Source organism: Rhinolophus sinicus, linkage group LG02 (genome assembly GCF_036562045.2).
Source record: "Rhinolophus sinicus isolate RSC01 linkage group LG02, ASM3656204v1, whole genome shotgun sequence".
NCBI lineage: Eukaryota > Metazoa > Chordata > Mammalia > Chiroptera > Rhinolophidae > Rhinolophus > Rhinolophus sinicus.
Window position 1 is genome coordinate 162,331,114 of NC_133752.1, and position 19,990 is coordinate 162,351,103.

General features: G+C 42.1%; 1 protein-coding gene across 1 annotated transcript; it reads right to left on the reverse strand.

The window, feature by feature from the left end:
• Positions 1–291: 291 nt before the first annotated feature.
• On the reverse strand, positions 292–19,601 carry KLHL42 (kelch like family member 42). The gene is made up of 3 exons (XM_019737270.2): positions 18,471–19,601; positions 9,899–10,092; positions 292–5,496 (listed from the first exon to the last, which is right to left on the reverse strand). The coding sequence occupies exons 1-3, from the start codon at positions 19,340–19,342 to the stop codon at positions 5,045–5,047; spliced, it is 1,518 nt and encodes a 505-aa protein (XP_019592829.1). The 5' UTR covers positions 19,343–19,601; the 3' UTR covers positions 292–5,044.
• Between the last annotated feature and the right edge of the window lie 389 nt (positions 19,602–19,990).

Sequence of the window (19,990 nt, forward strand, 5' to 3'; positions counted from 1 at the left end):
GGGATTTAGACTTCATTCTTTCATTCAGAATTATAAGGATTCCGAGATCTTCCTCCCAGATCCCTCTTCTGCAAATTCTAACAGCTCTCATAACTTGTGCTACTGCCACTTGGCTCTTCCTTCAACAGGATTACCACCTCTCTAACTGGTCCGCGGGTGTTAGTCTGCCTTCTCTGCCAATCAGGAGCTCTCCCTCGGCAGGGCTTGTCTCATGCTTCCCCTCTTTCCTCCCAGCTCTGGCTCAGCCCTGAGTACACAGCTGGTACACAGTACCTAACAGACAACAAAAACTGATTTAGAACTACTTTATTTGAAGAGATATTCTTCTATAGCTCTAAGCACAAAAACAATGCTGTTTGAGTGAGTGCTTCATAAGCATCATTGTATTTAAATGAATCATATGTTTACATTTTAAGCCACACTTGAAATTGAAAACGCAATACAACCTTTTACACAAAGTATCTTCATAACAAAACATAACTGTTCATTCTACAGATTTTTCCTAAAATGACCACTAGATATGAAAACAATGTAGAGACATCTAAAGAGCCCCTAATTCAATTTTTTTTAAAATGACACAATGCAAATTATATTTTCATTTTCTTTACTAGTAACAAACTATGACATCCATTTGAGAAAGCACCAGCCAACTCTATCAAAGAAATTTCAGTACCCTTTCACTCCTCCAAACTGGCAGTCTTTTAATCTGTTTCCTGTAGGAATGGATAAAAGTGGTGATGTCAAGTACAGAAGTCAACATGTGTGTCATCTGGTGTGTATTTTATATCGTGTTCCAAAATTAACACACACAAAAATGAAAAACATACTCTTATGTGAAAGAAACATGAGTATGGAAAATTACCCTTTGATAGTTATCACAAAGGCAAAATCTCCTGACTTTCAGTCAGAACTAGTGTCTTAATCACTATTTCTTTATTAATACTTTCTACAGAAGTGTTTTAAAGGCATAGGTATAAATGCACATGCACACAGCTTGCCTCTCTCCCAATACTTCCTTCCCTGGCTTTGCCCCTCCTTTTCATCGACTTAAGCAGCTGAGCCCTCAGCTAGATAGGCTGTGGTGCCTAGTAAGTATTTTTAAATAAAGCAGATCACATACTTTTTTTTTCAAAAAAAAAAAAAAATGAAGTACATAGAAGACTATGAAAAGTAGTAAGAAAAAAACCATGCCATAAAAACAAAAACATAATGTGCAAATTTAGAGAAAACCTGGTTCGTAATTATTGTTAGCAAATGATAAATGGACACATGGGACCAGGACTGAAGACTCCACCATGCCTGACAAACGTGGGCATTTTTGCAGACACTCTCGCTACGATTACAGTGAACACTTTCACAAGGTGGTAAGCTCTTCAAGGTCAGGGATGGTGGCTTATTTATGTCTGTATACCCAGGTCTTAGCATTGTCTTGTACATGATAGACATTCAGTATTTCTGAGAACCAGGGAACTGAGCTGAACCAGCTCATTGCTTTCAGAACCATCTTGGGTGGTAACTACCCACCTAATTCACTCGCTCCGCTAAGGCAGGGATGACAAATGGATTTCATCTCTCTCTGATGGACTGGTAATGGCTGCCTGGAAGCATCGACAACATGGATTCTGAGGTCAGTTCCTGGCACAGAGGAAAGGAATGCCACCCATCCATAATGCCATTTTGAAATGGTGGAAGATGTTATATATTCCCCAATCCCTCGTCTAGGAGGAAGGTACCCCCAACACTCACGCATGTTCCCTTCCTGTTGCTATGCTGCCTCTCGAGTGCTCTGCCATTAAGCCACAGCTCATTAAATGATGGTTGACTAGGAAGGCCAAGGTATTTCACCATATGGCCGAACAGGTAGAGTCATGACTTTACCTGAAGGCTTCAAAACACGGCATCCACAATGCTCAATATGCAGTTATTTATTGAAAGACAGTAAGCATTTACTTGATTACTCCCTTTGTAGAGAAAGAGCTCTGTCCATCTCAGTATAACTTTAATTGATATCTAAGGCATTTGATACCAATCCAATTATTTGGGATTTTGGTTCAAAAAAAGAATGGCAGAGTTGAATTCTCTTTGGTATTCATGCTCAATCTTAATCTACTTATTTCTTACCAGTATCCATAACCTTCTCAGTACTTCATTGTTATGACTGAACCAATACTGTTGAAATAATCATTTCGTACACTCATCAGAAAAACTTTTAAAGGACGCTAAGGGCAGAGGACTCTGAAACTAAGGGGGTTGAAAAGAAAACCAGAAAATAATGATAGAAAGAATCAATAACCTTCCTTTACCAATCCACTCTGCCATTCAGACCATTCTTAGGAAAACAGGTTGCTTCTGGCAGGATGGCTACCACTGAGGGGCCTCCTAGTAACTTCCTCACCATCATGGGAAGTCAGCACTCCATAGAAGCATCTCATAAAAGAAAGATAAAACATTTAGAGAAAGAAAGAAAAGAGAGGGATATTATCTAACAGCAAAATTCTGGGGGACGAGGGGAGACTTTCAAAGAAACTTTGCTTTCATCATATGTTGTCTTCAATATAACATAGGCACCAACAAGGGAACAGAGCTAAATTAAAATTACCATCAAACTGTCAACACAGCTGATATGCACAGCAGGAAGGACGATCTCCCAAATCCACAGAAATATTCCTACTGCACGTTCCACCTTGTCCAAGCACTGCTGGCAGCCCAGAGTAACAAAACCTTGCTGGAAGCCTGTGTATCTTAGAGAGAGCTATAAAATGCACGCGTGCACGTGCGTGCGCGCGCACACACACACAAACACACACACTCACAGATATGCACATTTAAACACACATGAAACCTGACTTATCAAAAGAGCTTTGTGGATCAGAGTATGCCTTCTGGTCCAAGAATATAATTGTTGGCATTAAGAAAACAGACCCCAAAAAATGTAATCAGGAAGAGAACTGGTTGGCAGGATTAATATTGCATTTTATATAATGTGGTTATTTACAAGCTCATCTCCAATTGTTTGCCCAGAACTAATTCAACTGGCTAGAATCTTTTAAATATATAAAGTTAAGCATTAAAAAGGTTAAGCTTGTTAGCAACGGAAGTTAACACTATCTAAAATAAATAAGATGCTTAAATACATGTAATGAAATTATAGGTCACTGGAAACTAATTCTGTAATGAATATAAATTAATATAAATCTATTATTAAAGTACCATTCCCAGGAAGATTTCAACTCAGAGATAAAAAAACAAAACAAAAAAACGCTAAGTATTTGAGAATAAATGGATATGACTTAGAAACCCTTAAATAATGTTCTAAGCAGAGTACTGATAAGATTATTTGGTGACAAGATACAATGATCTGTCTCCATGTCCACAATAAAGGCTTATCTCATTTTACCTAATAGTGTTCCTGAAAAGTGGTGCAAACAGAATTTTTACGAGACCCTCATTTTAAATATACGAGCAGGTGACTGTTGTAAGAAACCCTGTAGTGACTCCTTTGATAAACTGAAGAACTCTGCTGAAGCAATCAGCTCCTCTGTACTACACATGCACAGGGAATATATGCTGAAGGTGCTCTGTGTCTGCTGAATGCATCCATTTGCCACGACAGTCTTTATTTTTTGTGGGACTTTCTTAAAGTGAGGCACGCTGTAACTGGAATGTTAGGACAGAAAGATGGAATCCAGCTCACAGTTTCACTGATTCCATTACAAAAGATCAAAGAATTTCAGAAAGTGTTTTTCAATTAAAATGAAATTTCCTTAAGTATGTGCATATGTTTTTAAAGAAATGCTGGTCTATGATTGGTAGAAGCGTTTATCCATTGTTAAATGACTTAGTGAAAACAAACCACTGCCTGAGCAGGGTTCCGTTTACCAACCAACACAAGGAGAGCTCCTTACCTAATTTCAAAAATACCACCAGATACTATTCCACTTCTATAAGAGCTTCTCCCCCTCTCTCCAGCACAAACGTTTCACAGCTTTCCTCACCTTACCCCACAAAAGCAAAGCATGAATTAAAACGCTAAAACTAAATTAGAAAGATGCCTGATCTAAATATAAGGTTATTTTTTCAATCTTAAAAAAAGAACTAAGTTGAATACATTCAATAAAAGTAACCCTTAAAGGCAATTGTTTTTATTTGGTATTTCCTTCCCTTCCCATCTGAATTTAAATTTAAGACTCAATTTTAAAAATATAAATATATATATCCATCTTTTAAACAATATATCCTCTCTTTTAAACAATACAGAATGCCTAGCAATGCAACTTATCTGACCACATAAATCTGCAATCTGCCATGTAAATAAAATAAAAGGTTGTATCTGCCTATTTATAGCATTCATAACTGCAAAAAAGACTGGGAAAATAGCTGAGAAAGTTTTTATGCAAGTTTTGGGGAGGACTGGATGCTTGCAAGGCTTCAGGATAGGGTTCCATCATTGAAGTTTCCTGAAAGGTATTGTGCAAATAAAATATCTGAGCACAGAACCCTGTTTTAAACACACAGTAAGTACATGTGGGTATATAACTGAGGGACAAGAGGGGAGAATGACAGTGTTATTATAACATAAATGTTTGTCAAGTAAATTAAGAACAAAAAATATCTCGCCAAAGGTATTAATGATATTTCAAGTAACCTAAATAAAACAGATTTTAAAAGCATCTTTACCACCCATGCCAATCATTGACTTTGGCCCTTTGCTAAGCAGACAAGATGAAATCTGCTTTTTGCTGATCAGTTTCATTCATTGGCCCAAGAGGGACATCTGGATGAAAACATTGTCATGGATTTGCTCCCATAATTTAACAACCAATAATTAAAAAAATAATAAAGTTGGTCTCCTTTCTCCACAAGTGTTCAAGTAATGAGTTCAAGTAAGCTTATTTACAGCTGTTGTATATGCGACCTACTGCAACCCATGTTTTCCCTTTAGAAATCAGTCGCCCTTGAAATGGGACATACACATTTTTTTGTGTGTGTTTTTTTTTTTTTTTTTTTGGTCTTGAACCAGGTTTCTTTTAAATACTAAGTCAACTCATGTTTCTGCTTTATTGGGCAGATAAAGAGAGGAAACGAGCAAGTTATGTCCAAAGGCTGGAAAACGCCTAAATGCTTCCCAACTATCTGAAAAGATGTTGTACTTGAGGAAAACTCGATGTTCCAAGCTGGTTGAAAGGGTAACGTCTCTGCTCATGATGTAGATGCCGTCGTTATGAAGGGCACACGTCAAGTTAAGACCTGATTTGGACGTGTTCTCCTTGAGGTAAAGCCACTGCCGGGTGACAGTATTGTAGGACTGCACGGTGAGCATATCCTCACTCTGGCTGCTCCTCCGGTTGGGCCCCAGTTCATGGAGACACCCCCCCACGATGTAGATGGTCTCCTCAACAGACACCATCTGCTGCTTGCGAATGTGGACGTCGCACGTTTCGAAGAGTGTCCAGATGTCGGAAGAGGGGCAGTACTGCAGAATGTTCATGTTCCGGTCTGAAAGGAAGAAAGAAGCCAAGTGATGACAGAGCCATATGAAATGCCACTGATGGCTTAGGCTGTGTATCAATGTCTGCCTCCACCTGAATAATGTGGTAACACCAAGGCAAACCGATTTCAGAAAAGCAGAGGTCGGGCACACGGTTTTGGAAATGGCTGGGAAGGGATCTGTTTAGAATTGTCCCCATTTCACCTCACATTCAGGCATGTCCCCTCCCTGGGGGAGGGGGGGCTCTCAATCGGTAAGGCAGGGAGATGAGCTGCTGTGATTTGGGCACCTCCTTCCTCCCAGGCACGCTTACACCCTTTAGAACCACCAGGCCAACGTGAAAAGAATCAGAGTCCCAGAACCCTCATCAACATCTACATAACTACTGACGCCTCAACACAGATGGCAGGCTGAGCCCCAAGAAGCTCTATTCCTGACAATGGAGTCTACTGTAACTGTGAAACAGGACAAGTGAGCCAAGCAGGATCTCAGAGGCTGTGTAAAGGAAAGGACATAAAAGTTGCAAGTCAGGAGAAGCGCAAGTAACACAAGTCTCACCTCTGGCTTTCAAACCGTAGGAACAGGTGGCAGTTCTGTTTCCCGATTTTAACACCAGAGACACATTAAATAAGACCCTTCCCGCTCCCCAGCCCATTTCTCAGGAGATGGTTAGTTACTGTGTGGATCAAATCCAATAAGAGATGAAAGACTGCTCTGAAATTATTTTGAAGTAATAGCTGTCTTAAGGAAAAATATCACCTGGTTTTTTTTGGAAAAATGTTTGTGAATTTTAAAATATCTAGTTTCGTTTTTTGTTCTTTTTTTTTTTTTCCTTTTCTTTTCTTCTCTAAGAAACAATAAATGGAATAGTTTAGCCCCAGCAGGGGGAAAAAAATGCTCTGAGTTATCAGAAAGAATGAACTTTCTGTCTGTTGTTTCCGTCTTTTTTTTAAAACAAATTAAAGAAAAAACAAACCTGTCAGGAGAAGAGACAGCTCAGCTTGGGAACCGGCACACAACTAAAGTATACAGCACTGCGATTGCTGCAGGAGCTGGTGGCAACTTCCTGCTGTGCCCAAAGGGCTCACTCCTCGTTAGAATGATTGAAGAACTCCACCACTATGCCTAGTACCAAGTCGAGTGCCTCCTAAGAGGGCAGAGGGAACTGAAAGTAGAGCAGTCCTGTGTGTGCCCATGTCCCCAACCTGCAGAAATTCCAGAACTGTTGTAGCTTCAGGGATCTGTCTTTCTGTTATCTACCCACCCGAATAACCTCCCTATATTTGTTCTTACTGTAGCTATTGTGATAATGCTTATTCTAACAGATAGTGCGAGTTTGGTGACTAATCTTTCAGAGAGTACTCTTTAGTAACCTGGCTTCCTGCCGCATGAACAAAGGACTTATTCTAGTGAGGCTTCAATGTATTTCTCAGTTCCAGGTCTGAAGGTCTTTCCAGGTCTTCTGTAAATGTTTTCTCTCCTCACCCAACAAGGGCTCAGACCATGATGAGGTGGTTTGAGTTGCTGGAATGGTCTTTTCGCTTTTACCTTTAAAGTCGACTTTGATGTTTAACAAATCACCCTTCTTCCCTTTAGTGGTTGCTATTCCTTTCTAATGAATGTCTTTTAATTTCTTAAGTGCCTGCTAAACAATTAAAATAATCAAATAGCTATCATAAAAATCATGAACTAGTACTTACCGCATCCTAAAATTCTCACCTAACTTAACAAATCGGCAGGCTCAGAACACAACTTTAAGTCCTGAGGTGTTTTGGGTTGTTTTTTTTTGTGTGTGTTTTTTAATGACAATTATGATTTCTTTTAAGTACAAAGAACTATTAGGAAGTGCTAGGAAGAGCCGAAGCAGAGGAGGAGAAGGGCTTCAGAGTACAAGTAACTGTCCTGCCCTCTCATCTTAGAAAACTCGTGTTCAACGCTTACACAAACATCCACCCACCCACATCACCTAAGCATCCCATCATGGGTATTTGGCTTGGGGAAAACTGGGACAGGAATCACAGTGGGTGGCCCAAGTGAAAAAGGTACATTAGTAGTAGCTTTTGAAACTAAAACACACAGAAGCAAGGGTTTTCCAGGTCAAATCTAAAGAACATTTACTCAGCCAGGGTCATGGAAAAACTAGGAAATCTACCAGCAGAGTACTCTTTGGGTTACGGTACTGCCTGTCAGTGCGTCACAGCTCCGGGTTAAAAGAGAAGCCAAGAGATACATGCATTATGTCAGCCCACAGGGTGCATGCTGGGTTACAAAACCTAGGGAGGAATCAGAATTCTCAGAAACGTTCACAAGGAAGTAACTACTTGCTTTCCTGGGAGAAAAGGCATACAGGAGTACATATGCACACACAGGAATTCTTTGGAGGCCACGGTTTAGTTAAGCATATAAAGTTGACCTGTATAACCTGAACACCAAGGTTGAAGATAAAAGAAATGACTGCTATGCCTCTTTTTTTCGTTTTTTTCAATGATTTGTAAAGGATCCGCTGGTAATTATCTTCAGTGACAAGTCACTAGGGCAGAATCCCAGGAATATACACCTCCATGAGTGATGAAAACTTGGAGTGAAAAACAACAACAACAAAAAACAGCTCACTGCTTCCCATGCAGTTCCTTGTCACTGCCTCTCCTTAAATGCATAAATAAACATGTCACTGGCAGGGAGTTGAATGGTGGCCCTCAAAAAGATATGTCCACCTCCTAACCCCCAGAGCCTGTGAATGAGACCTTATTTGGAAAAAGGGTCTTTGCAGATGTAATTAAGTTAAGAAGTTAAGACTCTTAAGAGGAGATCATCCCAGATTATGCAGGTGGGCACTAGATCCAATCAAAAGTGTGTCCTTATAAGAGACAGAGAGGAAAAGACACAGATACACACAGAAAAGCAGGCATTGTGAAGACGGAGGCAGAGATTGGCGTTACACAGCCACTGGCCATGGAGCACCTGAAGCCACCTGGGCAGGAAGAGGCAAGGAGGGATTCTTGCCTTCAGAGGGAGCATGACTCTGCTGACACCTGTACTTCAGACTTCTGGTCTCCAGAACTGTGAGCGAACACATTTCTCTTGTTTTAGGCCACCAAGTTTGTGGTCGTTTGTTAAATGGGCCACAGGAAACTAAAACACCACCCACCATCCTCTCCACCAAATGAACTGTTTGGAGGTATTACAGAAGTGTTCATCAAAATCTTTTGCTGTCACCAAAAAGAAAGAAGTAACTCAGGTGCTCCTACAACACCTTACATTTAACTTCTTCCTCTAACATAAATCCCCAAAACAAGACACATTTAGTTATGGTGATAAAACTTTTGTCACCTACACTCTATTAGCATGTGGTTTTCTGTCCTTTACAAAGCTGGATATGGTTGTGTGCGGCCTAATGGGGTCACCAGCATCACATCTCCATGCTTGTTATTCAGCCGGGGCTAGAGAGCTTTGTCCTGCCCATATCGTACCAGACGAGTGACACGTTACTTCACTATGTCAAATACAGTGGTAACTCTGCTCTTTCTTTCTTTTTTTTTTTTTAATTAAAGTTTATTGGGGTGACAATTGTTAGTAAAGTTACATAGATTTCAGGTGTACCATTCTGTATTACATCATTTATAAATCCCATTGTGTGTTCACCACCCAACTCTGCTCTTTCGATGTGGCTAAAAGTCCAAAGGGTTCAGTTACACCTTTTCTGTAAGTTCTGGGCATCCTACAGTCAGACCAAATGAAGCAATACGTTTCCTTGGCCAGGAGCTAACCTGGAAACACTTGTTTTACGTGGGGAGAGAGCTACATGGGAAAGCACACCTCTTCTTGGGGGCCTGCCACGGCCTTTCTCCCACAACCACGTGGGAAGCTTCCCACCAAGAAGAGCAGTGCAAAACCTGCTGGAGAAACTTTTTATCTCCAAATGATTAACTATAAAATGTTCACACACAAAAATGCCTAGAGCTGAGTTTCCAGAATCTGTGTCTGATATGTTTGTGCTCAGTTCGGGAAAAAATGAAATCAAAGGTGTGCGGATGCTCTGGCACCAAATTCCACAGTGCTGGATGGAGAGGATTCCGTGTGTTTGGGAGAAGGATGGGAGTTACCCAGCCGAGTCATAGGATGACAGACTGCAAGGCTGGGTTTCTAAAGCAGAAAGAAAATGCGTCTTTTTTTCACAGCTCCCTTCCCCCATTCAATTTTCATGCTCACACAAAGGCATCAAAAGCCCCTCCTACCCAAGCCACTCCTGTCATACAGGACTTGTTTGCTTCCAGATATGTACACATGCAGTGTGTAATACACAAAATCGCACTTAAATACACCAGAACGTTTCCTCGGGCACCCTCTGCCCTTCCCTAGGATGCCAATGCTTACGTATGAGAGGACCACTTATGTGGCCCCTTCACTTACCTCTGGTTGTATATCCTCCAATGACATAAATTTTCCCCTTACACTCACAGGCTGAGAACTCAGCCAGAGGATTTGGTAATGGTGCCACAAAATTCCACGCATCCTGCTCAGGATTGTAACACTCAACGTTAGAAACGGCCTGCCCACCAATGGCATAGAGTTTTGAATTAACAGCCACAAGTTTGAAGTTAGATCTGAAAGAGAGACACAAGGGCCCACAAAGTCAGTTCTTTTGATCATTAAGGAGTAAGATGATGGCATGAACTGCTAAAGCAGAGTGTGTCATCTGTTGGGTATTTGAAGAAAATAAGCTCTCCAAGTTGAGTGCCATTCTGCCTGGGGACAGAGGAATGACCAAATGGCATCTCAAATTTCATGCTTGTCCCCAAAAGTCCCCAAGAAGGGTGCATTCTCCAATCTTTAGCAATTGAAGATAATCCATCCAACATAACAAGGACTGATCTTGCTCAGCCTTACAACCAAAGACACTCTGTAGACACTAAACTCAATACCTTCTTTCAGGAGTAAGAGAAATGAGAAGGGAGAAACGTACCCACCTCACACCCTCATCTGTACTCAGAACGTCCATCGTACTGTTCCTACCGTGTGGGTAGGCTCCGTTCTAGGTCCACACCAGTGCTTCCCACATAGAGGCATATGCAAAGTGGGGGTGCTAAAGGCTGGTTCAGAGACCCCATGACTGTGAGCTCACCCGACATCACCGTTCCTCCCACCTCCAGAGGAGGGCACCTTATACGGAACTTCACAACACACCAGGTAGTGAGGAAAGCGCTGAACTAATTAAAAATAGTTTGATCCAGCATTCTTAGGGTATGTGCACATGTTAACTCAACAAATACTTATATCAACAAGTGCCCACTCATCTATCATAATACTAAATAATTAAAGAAGCCCCATCTTAAGTAAAGAATTAAACGCTGCTCTTCGGCTTCTGACACTGAAATCTCATGACTTTTGCATTGAAAAGTTAAGACAAAGTTCATTTGTTTCATTTTAGCACACAGAGACTAATGGACTCCTTGAAGGCCAGGAAGGATAAACATGTGGCAGTGCTGGGTCAACCTGTAGTGATATGTGCAACAATCTCAAGTTTACAGCAGTATGAGCAGGCGCATTATGCAAAAGGAAGACCTGGGGCACGCCTTCCAGTCCCAGCTCAGCTGATAAACAGCTACCTGAACCGGGCCCAACCACTTCACTTCCTCACCTCTAGCATGGGGATAATATCCATCACAGGGGGGTCGAGACAGAGCAGCTCATCAGAAAGTAGCACACAGAGAAATGATACTAGCTTTACAATATCTCCTTTTTCTGGTATTTGAAATAAAGAGACTAGACCAGGTGAGTTGAGAGACCATGTCATACACCAACACAATGATTTCTCCCAAAGTAATACAGTGGTACCTCGGTTTTCGAACATAATCGATTCCAGAAGACTGCTTGAGTTCTGAAATGTTCGAAAACAGCCGACAGCTAGGCCTCAGGATCGTGCACTCAGCAGAAGCCACGTGACATGTTTGAGTTGGAGGCGTGTTAGAAACCGAAGCATTTACTTCTGGGTTTACGGTGTTCCTAAACCAAAATGTTCGTCAACGGAGACATTCGAAAACCGAGGTACTACTGTAATTTCCTAAGAAAGAAGGGGGATAGAGGCTACAAATGAACAAAAGTACATAAGAGTAGACTAAAGAACAGCAGTGAACCAGCAGTTCAGGCCTGATCTCCTAACAGGAGTGTAATAAAGATCAGTGCATTATGATATAGAATATATGTACGTGATAGCCATCTACTCAAAAATTAAGATTTTTTTTTAAAGATGCCTGTAATGTTTATATTTAAATGAAGTTTAGTTATTTTGTTATTCAAATCAGACAGTAAATGGAGTACTCTTCATCAAGAACCCTTATTGTCTATTAAACCCAGCCAGCCATTCAATTTTTCATGCCAACAGACCTCACAGGGGTGGCAGTTACTGGGGGGTCCCTGGTTCGTGTGGCTTACCCTTTCTGCTGCCAATGGTCCTTAAAATCTGACCATGATGCCCTTTCTATGTGTCCAAATTTGGGGACCCAAAGGAAATAAAGCCTGTAAACAAGCACTAAATTTTACCAGCCCACAATTTGTTTTTGCTCCCCACAGGTACACAGTAAATTTTGTCAGATCAAAACAGTTTTTAGTATTCATCCAGCATAATCATTTGTCCTAAGCAAACATGTAAGGCGCTTCTTTTTGAGGCTGAATGAATAGTCCGTTAAAAGTAAATGCCATCTCTCCAGACCCTAACATGCTGCTCAAATTCACTTGAAGAGAAACATTTTTCAACAGTGAATTTGTTTTAAGATGAAAACTGCCACCCAAAAGCAGACCACTTAATGAAAAGGCATCCTGTTAAGCATTATGAGCCCAGGATTGTACAGGGAAGTCTCAGCTCCACTACTCAACAGCAGTGTGACCTTGGACAAGTCACTGAGTCTCAATTTATGTGAGCCTCAGTTTCCCCATCTGAGAAGTGGGGATAAGAAGAGCACAATATCACACGTATTAAGAATTGAAAAGGGTAACACACAAGCAGAGCACTAGAGGGAATGATTTTCTACATGTCATAAGCCTAAGTTTTTCAACTTCAGGAGGGTTGGTTTCTCATTTGTCAACTGCAACAGTTATTGGCCGTAATATACTCTGGGATTCGGTATAAAATGCTCTCTCATCCATAAATTCTTGCCATTTAGCACCTCATTTCCAACTTTCTGAAAATAATTCTTCCACTCTTCACTTTCTGAATGGTAAAGGTATGAATCCAAGCTAGCAATTATTTTTAAAATGATGATCTCTGCAGTGTTTTCTTAATATTGATCCCTGACATAATACATTCAGGAGGTAAAAAGAAGTTTTAAAGCAAATAATTTGTTGTGGCTACATATTTGACTTACTTAGAGTAAATAGAACTGAAAGTCAGAAAAACTAGACGATGTAATTTCTACTTCACTTAGAAGAAATGAAAAGCTCTTTAAATCCTTAAAAGCTACGTATCAAGAAACATGATAAGCTGCAGTGCACAAATAGCAACGATTAACAATATCTGTATAGAACTGTAGGGAGGCAGGATGGCACAGAGGTCTGAGTGGCTCAGAGGACTGGTCCTGTGACTATGTGCAAATTAATTAAACTCACTGAGCCTCGGTTTCCCTTTTGGGGAAAAGGGACCAGTAATACTGTGTTTCCCTGAAAAGAAGATCTAGCCGGACCATCAGCTCTAATATGTCTTTTGGAGCAAAAATTAATATAAGACCCGGTCTTATTTTAATATAATATTAGACTGAGTCTTATATACTATACTATACTATACTATACTATACTATACTATACTATACTATACTATACTACACTACCGGGTCTTATATTAATTTTTGCTCCAAAAGAAGCATTAGAGCTGATGGTCTGGCTAGGTCTTCTTTTCGGGGAAACACGGTATCTCACAGAGATGTTGTTAGCATGAAATAGGAACCAATGTCTAAAGTAGTGACCACAATATGCTGCCCAGAGTAAGAGCTCAGGAAATGCAAACCTTTGGTATGACTTGCTAAATAGAAAAGTTTGTTACTATTACAGGGAAAATTAGAGTGAAATGGCAAGATCCTTTCTCAACTACTCAGAAGAGGACTGCACAGTCTGTGGACCACCCAGGGCCTTCGATCTCCTCTTTTCCCTTCCGCTGCCTACTTTCTGCCACTTCCCTGTGTATTAAACTATCCCTGGGGTCCAGGAAGTGGAGAAGGGCAAGCTTAGGAAACAGAAGTAGTCACGGTTTCTACCTACTACCATTTCTGAGAAGCCCCTGGGCACAAAGCAATTTAAACTGTTGACCAAAATTATGTTAGGGTGAGGGAGGAAAAAACACACCGTTTTCCTTCCTTCACACTACTCTCAGGCTCCACTGCAACATTAACCAGTGTACAAAACCTCTGGACAACTGCACGCCTCTAAAAATGCTCTAAAATACTAAAACTGTGGCTCAAAGGAGAGGGGACAGCTAAGTGTGACAACTCTAATGCCATCTCGGCCAGGAGACCATTGTTTGTTGACGAAGTCCTCTTTCATGACTGTCTTTAGTTGCGCTGTCGTGGCTGCCTCGATGACCTGAATTGATTCAAAATGTTTACCTTTCATGGTCATTTTGACTTTTGGGGAAGAGCCAGAAGTCGCACGGTGCCAGATCCAGTGAATAACGTTAATGAGGACACATCATAATGTTTTTGTTTGACAGAAATTGATGTATACCAAAAGTGATGTGTGACCTGGAGCGTTGTCATGATGGAGGATGATTTACGGCACACTTTAAAACATACCTTCTCTCAACTGTAGCTCACACCCGACTGACTGCACCGAACAAGTTGAAACTTGTCACACACTGTAACTAAGGTTCAATGTACCACTTCCCGTATTGAAGATCCCTGCCTGTCTGTTGGATGGCACTTGGCAGCAGTATTCACTGTATTTTGTGATCATAACGGAAAGGCTCTGTGTCACACATCACTTCTGGTACATTCACTTTCTGTCAAATGAAAACATTACTGTGTGCCCTCATCCACCTTATTCACTATATCTGGCAGTATGTGACTTCTGGCTCTTCCTCAAAGTTAAAATGACCATGAAAGGTAAACGTTTTGCATCGATTCAGGACATAGAGGCAGTCATAACAGTGCAACTAAAGACACTCAGAAAGAGGACTTCCAGAACTGCTTCAGAAAGTGGCACAAATGATGGGATAAGTGTGTTCAAAGAGAGGAGGAGTATTCTGAGGGGGATTAATGGCAATGTGTCATTTACTGTAATATTTTTTTTATTTAAACATTCACCATATTTTATGGTGAATCACACCTCATAAGCATTGATTGAATAAGTAATTGAGCTTGACTGAAAAGGAGAGAGACAAACAAAAAATTTCAATTCAAGAGGGGGCACAGGGTTTGAACATTTAGCCCAACTGAGGGTTCAGGAAGGTCCTCCTGGTTGAGATTATGTCAGATCTGAGTCAAAGCATGAGACAGATAAAGAAGGGTGCAAACTCCAATATGGCATCAATAACCAATCAAAAAGTAAAATGGAAAAAGTATTTGTGTAGGAAAAAAACAGTAACTGGGAAATACCTAAGACTAATCCTAACAAAAAATATACAAACTCTCAAAGATAATAAAATAAATCTTTCTGAATGACTGAAAGACCTAAATAAATACCTGGAAAAACAAACCGTTTTTCTGTAAAGTATTATAAAATTGTGAATCCTCTTCCAAATTAATCTATCAATGTTATGTAATCACAATCAAAATTCCAGAAGGATTTGACAAGCTGATTTTAAAGTTTACCTGAAGGAAAAGATGTGTACAAAACAGCCAATTAAAATAGAACAAAATGGAACAAAGGGGTCTTTGTGCTACTTGACAATAATAAAATAGGTTAGCAAGCTGCAATGATTTTAAAATGTGTTATTGATACAGGAATGGTCAATCTGCCTATTTGAAAACAGGAAAATTGGCATATGATAACTGGTTTTGCAAATTACAGTAAGACGAACTGAGGCTATTGTGACGTTTAGAAAACATATTATAACCTTACATTACACCTTATATGAAAATAAATCCCAGATTTAGATTTAAATGTAAAAAGGCAAAAGTATAAAATAGACCATGAGATAGATAAGTACTTATATATTATTAGCTTGTAGAATCTTTTACTATGCAAGATTAAAAAGCTCAGAGGACACACACGACAAACTTGACTACAAAGGAATTTTAAATTTCTTTATATAAGCCAGCATACGCCATAAATCTGAAGTCCAAAACTGGAGGTTCACAAGGCCAGTGCTGTACTTTGTTAGGTCTACAAGGTTTTTATCATTGTTACTAATTTGTTTTTAAAATGAAGTAAAAATATCTAAAAAATCAGGATATCTGGAGTTCCCGCCATACCATTCCTCGCTTCTACTTGGCAATAACTTGCTGAGGCTGAGAGGTGGAGCCCTCTCGTGGTGGGGCAATAGCTCTCTAGTTCATCCTAACTCCCACCCTCTACCCACTGATTTCACCTGCCTGGTCACTCCAGGCATTTCATTATTGAACTTCACAATAAAATAAACACAGGGGAAAAGATGGGCAATATTACTTAAGAGACAAGAGATTAATATCTACATACATAAATATAACTTCTAAAATAAATATAAAAAAATAAGTCAATTTTTAAAAAATTAGTAAAGGCCATTTACAAAACTATACAAATGGCTGGTAATAATAGGAAAAGAACAATCTTTCAATCAGAGACATTCACACCAGTATTTTTGCCCCGTAGGCTGGTAAAAATAAAAAATGATGATAATATCTTGGCAAGAGTCTAGGGAACTGGCAAGTTCAAACTCTGTTGATTAGACAGTGTTTGATAGAAGAGGAAATTAGAACCATTTTTTTCATGGGCAATTTGGCAGGAGCTACCAAAATTTTAAATGTACAGACACTGCCTCACCTATCCAGGGATTCTAGGAATTTGCCATATAGAACTAACTTTAATATGCCTAGCAAGATATGTACACATATACCAAAATGTCCACTATAGCATTGTTCATAATGGCAAATGGAAGCAATCTAAATGCTCATAAACAAGGGAAAGGCTAGTTACATTATGGTACTTCCATAGGCTGGAATACTACACAGCCATTAATAAGAGTGAAGTGAACTGACATCTGTTGATATAGAAAAAACCAGCTAACCTAATCAATTTGAGTAAATTTATGTATAAATATGCGCCCCCACATGTACATGCATACATATATACATTTTCCGTTAAACACTATCAACATACTTGTATTTATATGACTATACATTTAGTTTATAAATATGAATATGTATTTATAAATTTATAATATATAAGTATGTCTACAGATAGACATATATTTTAGTCTATAGTTTTTCGTGTCATTTGCAATTTTTCTAAGCATGTATTCCTGCATCATTCAAATACTTTTTTTTTTTTTCAAAGAAAAAAGGGGCAAAAAAAAAGACTACCAAGGATTTGTGAAGAAAAAAAAAAAGAATTTATGAGGTGTTGTGTTAGAGCTGTGGAGCTAGAGGCTGCACCAATTGATACAACTAGAGACATGTGTAGGAGTGACAGACAACCAGAGGGGCCTTCCACCCCTAATCTGAGCACCACTGAGTGTTCCTGTGTTGCTTCAATGAAAGCTCCTAGAATTTGTTTAAAAATAACACTTTTAATATCAAATTTTAAATATGGTATCATCTCAACAGTGTAAATAATGCACTAAAAAGGGGTTGGAAGAAAATATGCCAACCTGTAGATGGTTATTCCCTCTCAGAAGGAGGGAGTAGAAGTGATAGCCTTTGTGTTTCTTTATTCTTTTCCATTTTTCCAGTTTTATAGAATATCTATATATTATTTTTAATCATCAGAAAAAAAGGAATGCTTTCCAAAATAAATGTTATATTATAGTAGAAATAAAGCCAGTATTCCCCCTGGTCTGGGGGGACCCTCGAGTCAAGTAAATATATGTAATGGCCTCCCCATTCCTGTTAAGAATTTCTTTGACAGGCGGTGAGTCCCTCGACTCCTTGCTCCACACTTCAGGGCAAGAAGCACGGTGGGACTGGAGATGGATACAGCTGGACCAGAAGAAAGGGTATTCTTGTCCTTTCTTGAGTTACACTGATTCTTCTCCCCACTTCTGAATGGCTCTGGGCCATCTTGTGCCCTACCATCTTTATTTCATACCACCACTTCCTGTATTTGCTCTTTGCTCTTATTTTCCTATTCCTTTCCTGATTCCTTTATCTTACTCTCCCCCAATCTCCTCCTTTTCTCATCTTTTTTTCATGTCACCCAAGTTCATGTCCGGAGGGATTTGTAAGATGGGAAAGGAGAAGGTTGGGATGGATGGAAATATTCTAACAATGTTGGTGACCACTTCCAGGTTGAAACTTTGGGTCAATAACAATGCCTAGGAAGGAAGTGAGATGAGAAAGAGGATAAAAAATAAGAAAAGCAATCCTATACAGCTAATGTTAATACAATTCTAATGATTATCTCCTGATCATAGATTGGTGCCCTAGTATGGAAGACTTCAAAGTCATTGACAACAACAAAAATCCCCCAAGGTCAGTGTTACAGGTTGCTGCCAATGTGTCATCATTATCAGATCCTAAAAAATAAAAAATAAAAGCAAAATTGAAAAACAATTTTATTTGTAAGTATCCTTCTGGAAAACCACAATGTTTTTCCCACTGGGACAGAGGCAAAGAAAGCAGTTTGCCTAAAGACACAATACCTGCAAGGAAACTACTTAGCTAGTTGACTTCACTGGGGCCTCTTCATCCTTGAAAGTTCTTAGTTCATTGGGAACTTTGCCAGAGTCAAGGCCAGCCACACTCCTGAAGATGTCATTCCCACCTCAGCACAACCTCCTGTGACTGCTCAGTAAACATTACGGGAATAAACTAATGAACAAAATGAATGAATGAGAAAGCAGCAGCGCTCGCTGGGTGCTTACCTCTTCTGGTTCATGGAGGCCACCTGGAGCCACTCGTTGGTGCTGGGATTGTAGGAATGCGCAGCGGAGATCTCCTGGCTAGTGATCCTGTACCCGCCCACTATGAAGAGGTAGTTGTCCAGGATGGCAGACCCGTAACCCCTGACATTCACCAGGTCAGGAGGAAGGTTGTTGGCCAGCGGGAACCAACGTTCAGTCATCTCTTCGTACCTGAGCATGGAGGGGGGCTCCCCCTGGTAGGGGTGAGGAGCCAAAGGCCCCCCCAAAAAATCCCCCAGGGCCACGAGGACAGGAGTCCCAGTCATCCGGCCCTCTCTCAGCCTCTGCTTCAGGCTGACATCCCCTGGGGCCTGAGCAGGAGACCCCAGGAGGTGGAACTGAGGCTTGCACAGCACCTCGTGGAAGTGGATGACCATGAAGCGCAGGCAGGCCTCCTGCAGGTCCGGCAGCCCGTACACCTGCGCCAGGCGGTATAACTCCAGGCAGTTGGTCAGCCGCACCTGGGACAGCAGCAGCTGCAGCAGGGACGTGACCTGCAGGAAGGAGGCCGCTTCCACCAGCTCGGACAGCAGGCTCACCTCGTCCATCTCCTCGTCCTCCGCCGCCCCCCCACCCTTCTCTCCCCGCGGGCCCAGGAGCCAGCCTTCGCGGGCCCCGCCGGCGTTGATGAAGTCCAGCACCAGGCGCAGGCCCGGGGCGCTGAGGCCGCGCAGCTGCTGCACTTCGGGGCCGCCGGCCTCCTGGCTCAGGGCCTCGCGCATGCCGGAGCGGTAGAGGGCGCGGAAGTAGTCGCTCTGCTCGATGAGCTTCCTCTTGCTCACCGGGTAGCAGCGGTCCTCCAGGCGGATCTGCACCATCTCCTCCGCCGACATGGCTGGGGGACCAGGGGCCGCGGGGGTGCCCGCCAGTTCTGCGCGATCGCTTCCCCGCCCCCGCGCTTGCCGGGTTCCGGGTTGGGCGCGCCGGGGGATGGCGCCCGGAGGAGGAGGCCGGCGAAGGGCCGCCCGCTCCCTCCCGCGCTCGCCCGGCCTGTCTGGGTCGCGGCAGCGCCCCCGAAGCAGTCTCTTCTCTTGGTCCCGGGCGCGGCAGCTCAGCCTCGCTCCCCCAGCGCGGCGGCCCTGCCTTTCTGGTCCCGATCAGAGCCAAAAAAGGGCCGGCTGGCGCGCGCCGGGCGTGGGGAGGCGGCCGCCGTCCCTGCGCGGGTTGTCCAAGGCCGCGTCAGGCGGGAGGGGATCCCAGCCCCCAGCCTGCAGCCTCCTCCCACGCCGCGCTTCGCACTTCCGCCCGCAGGACCCCTGCCGCCCGCCAGACCTGCGGACGGGATCCGGCTTACGGGAAGGGCTGGAAGGCTGCGGGCCTCCGCTGCCCCGGCGGGTCCGCGCGGGAGGCGGGAAGATGCGGCCCCGCAGCCTCCCCCGCACGCCGGGCGCAGCGCCTCTGCAGCCTGCCGGGGTCTGCAGCGACGCTCGCGGGGGACAGGAGACGAGATGAAGCCAGTCTGCTTTTTCTTCCGCGCTGCT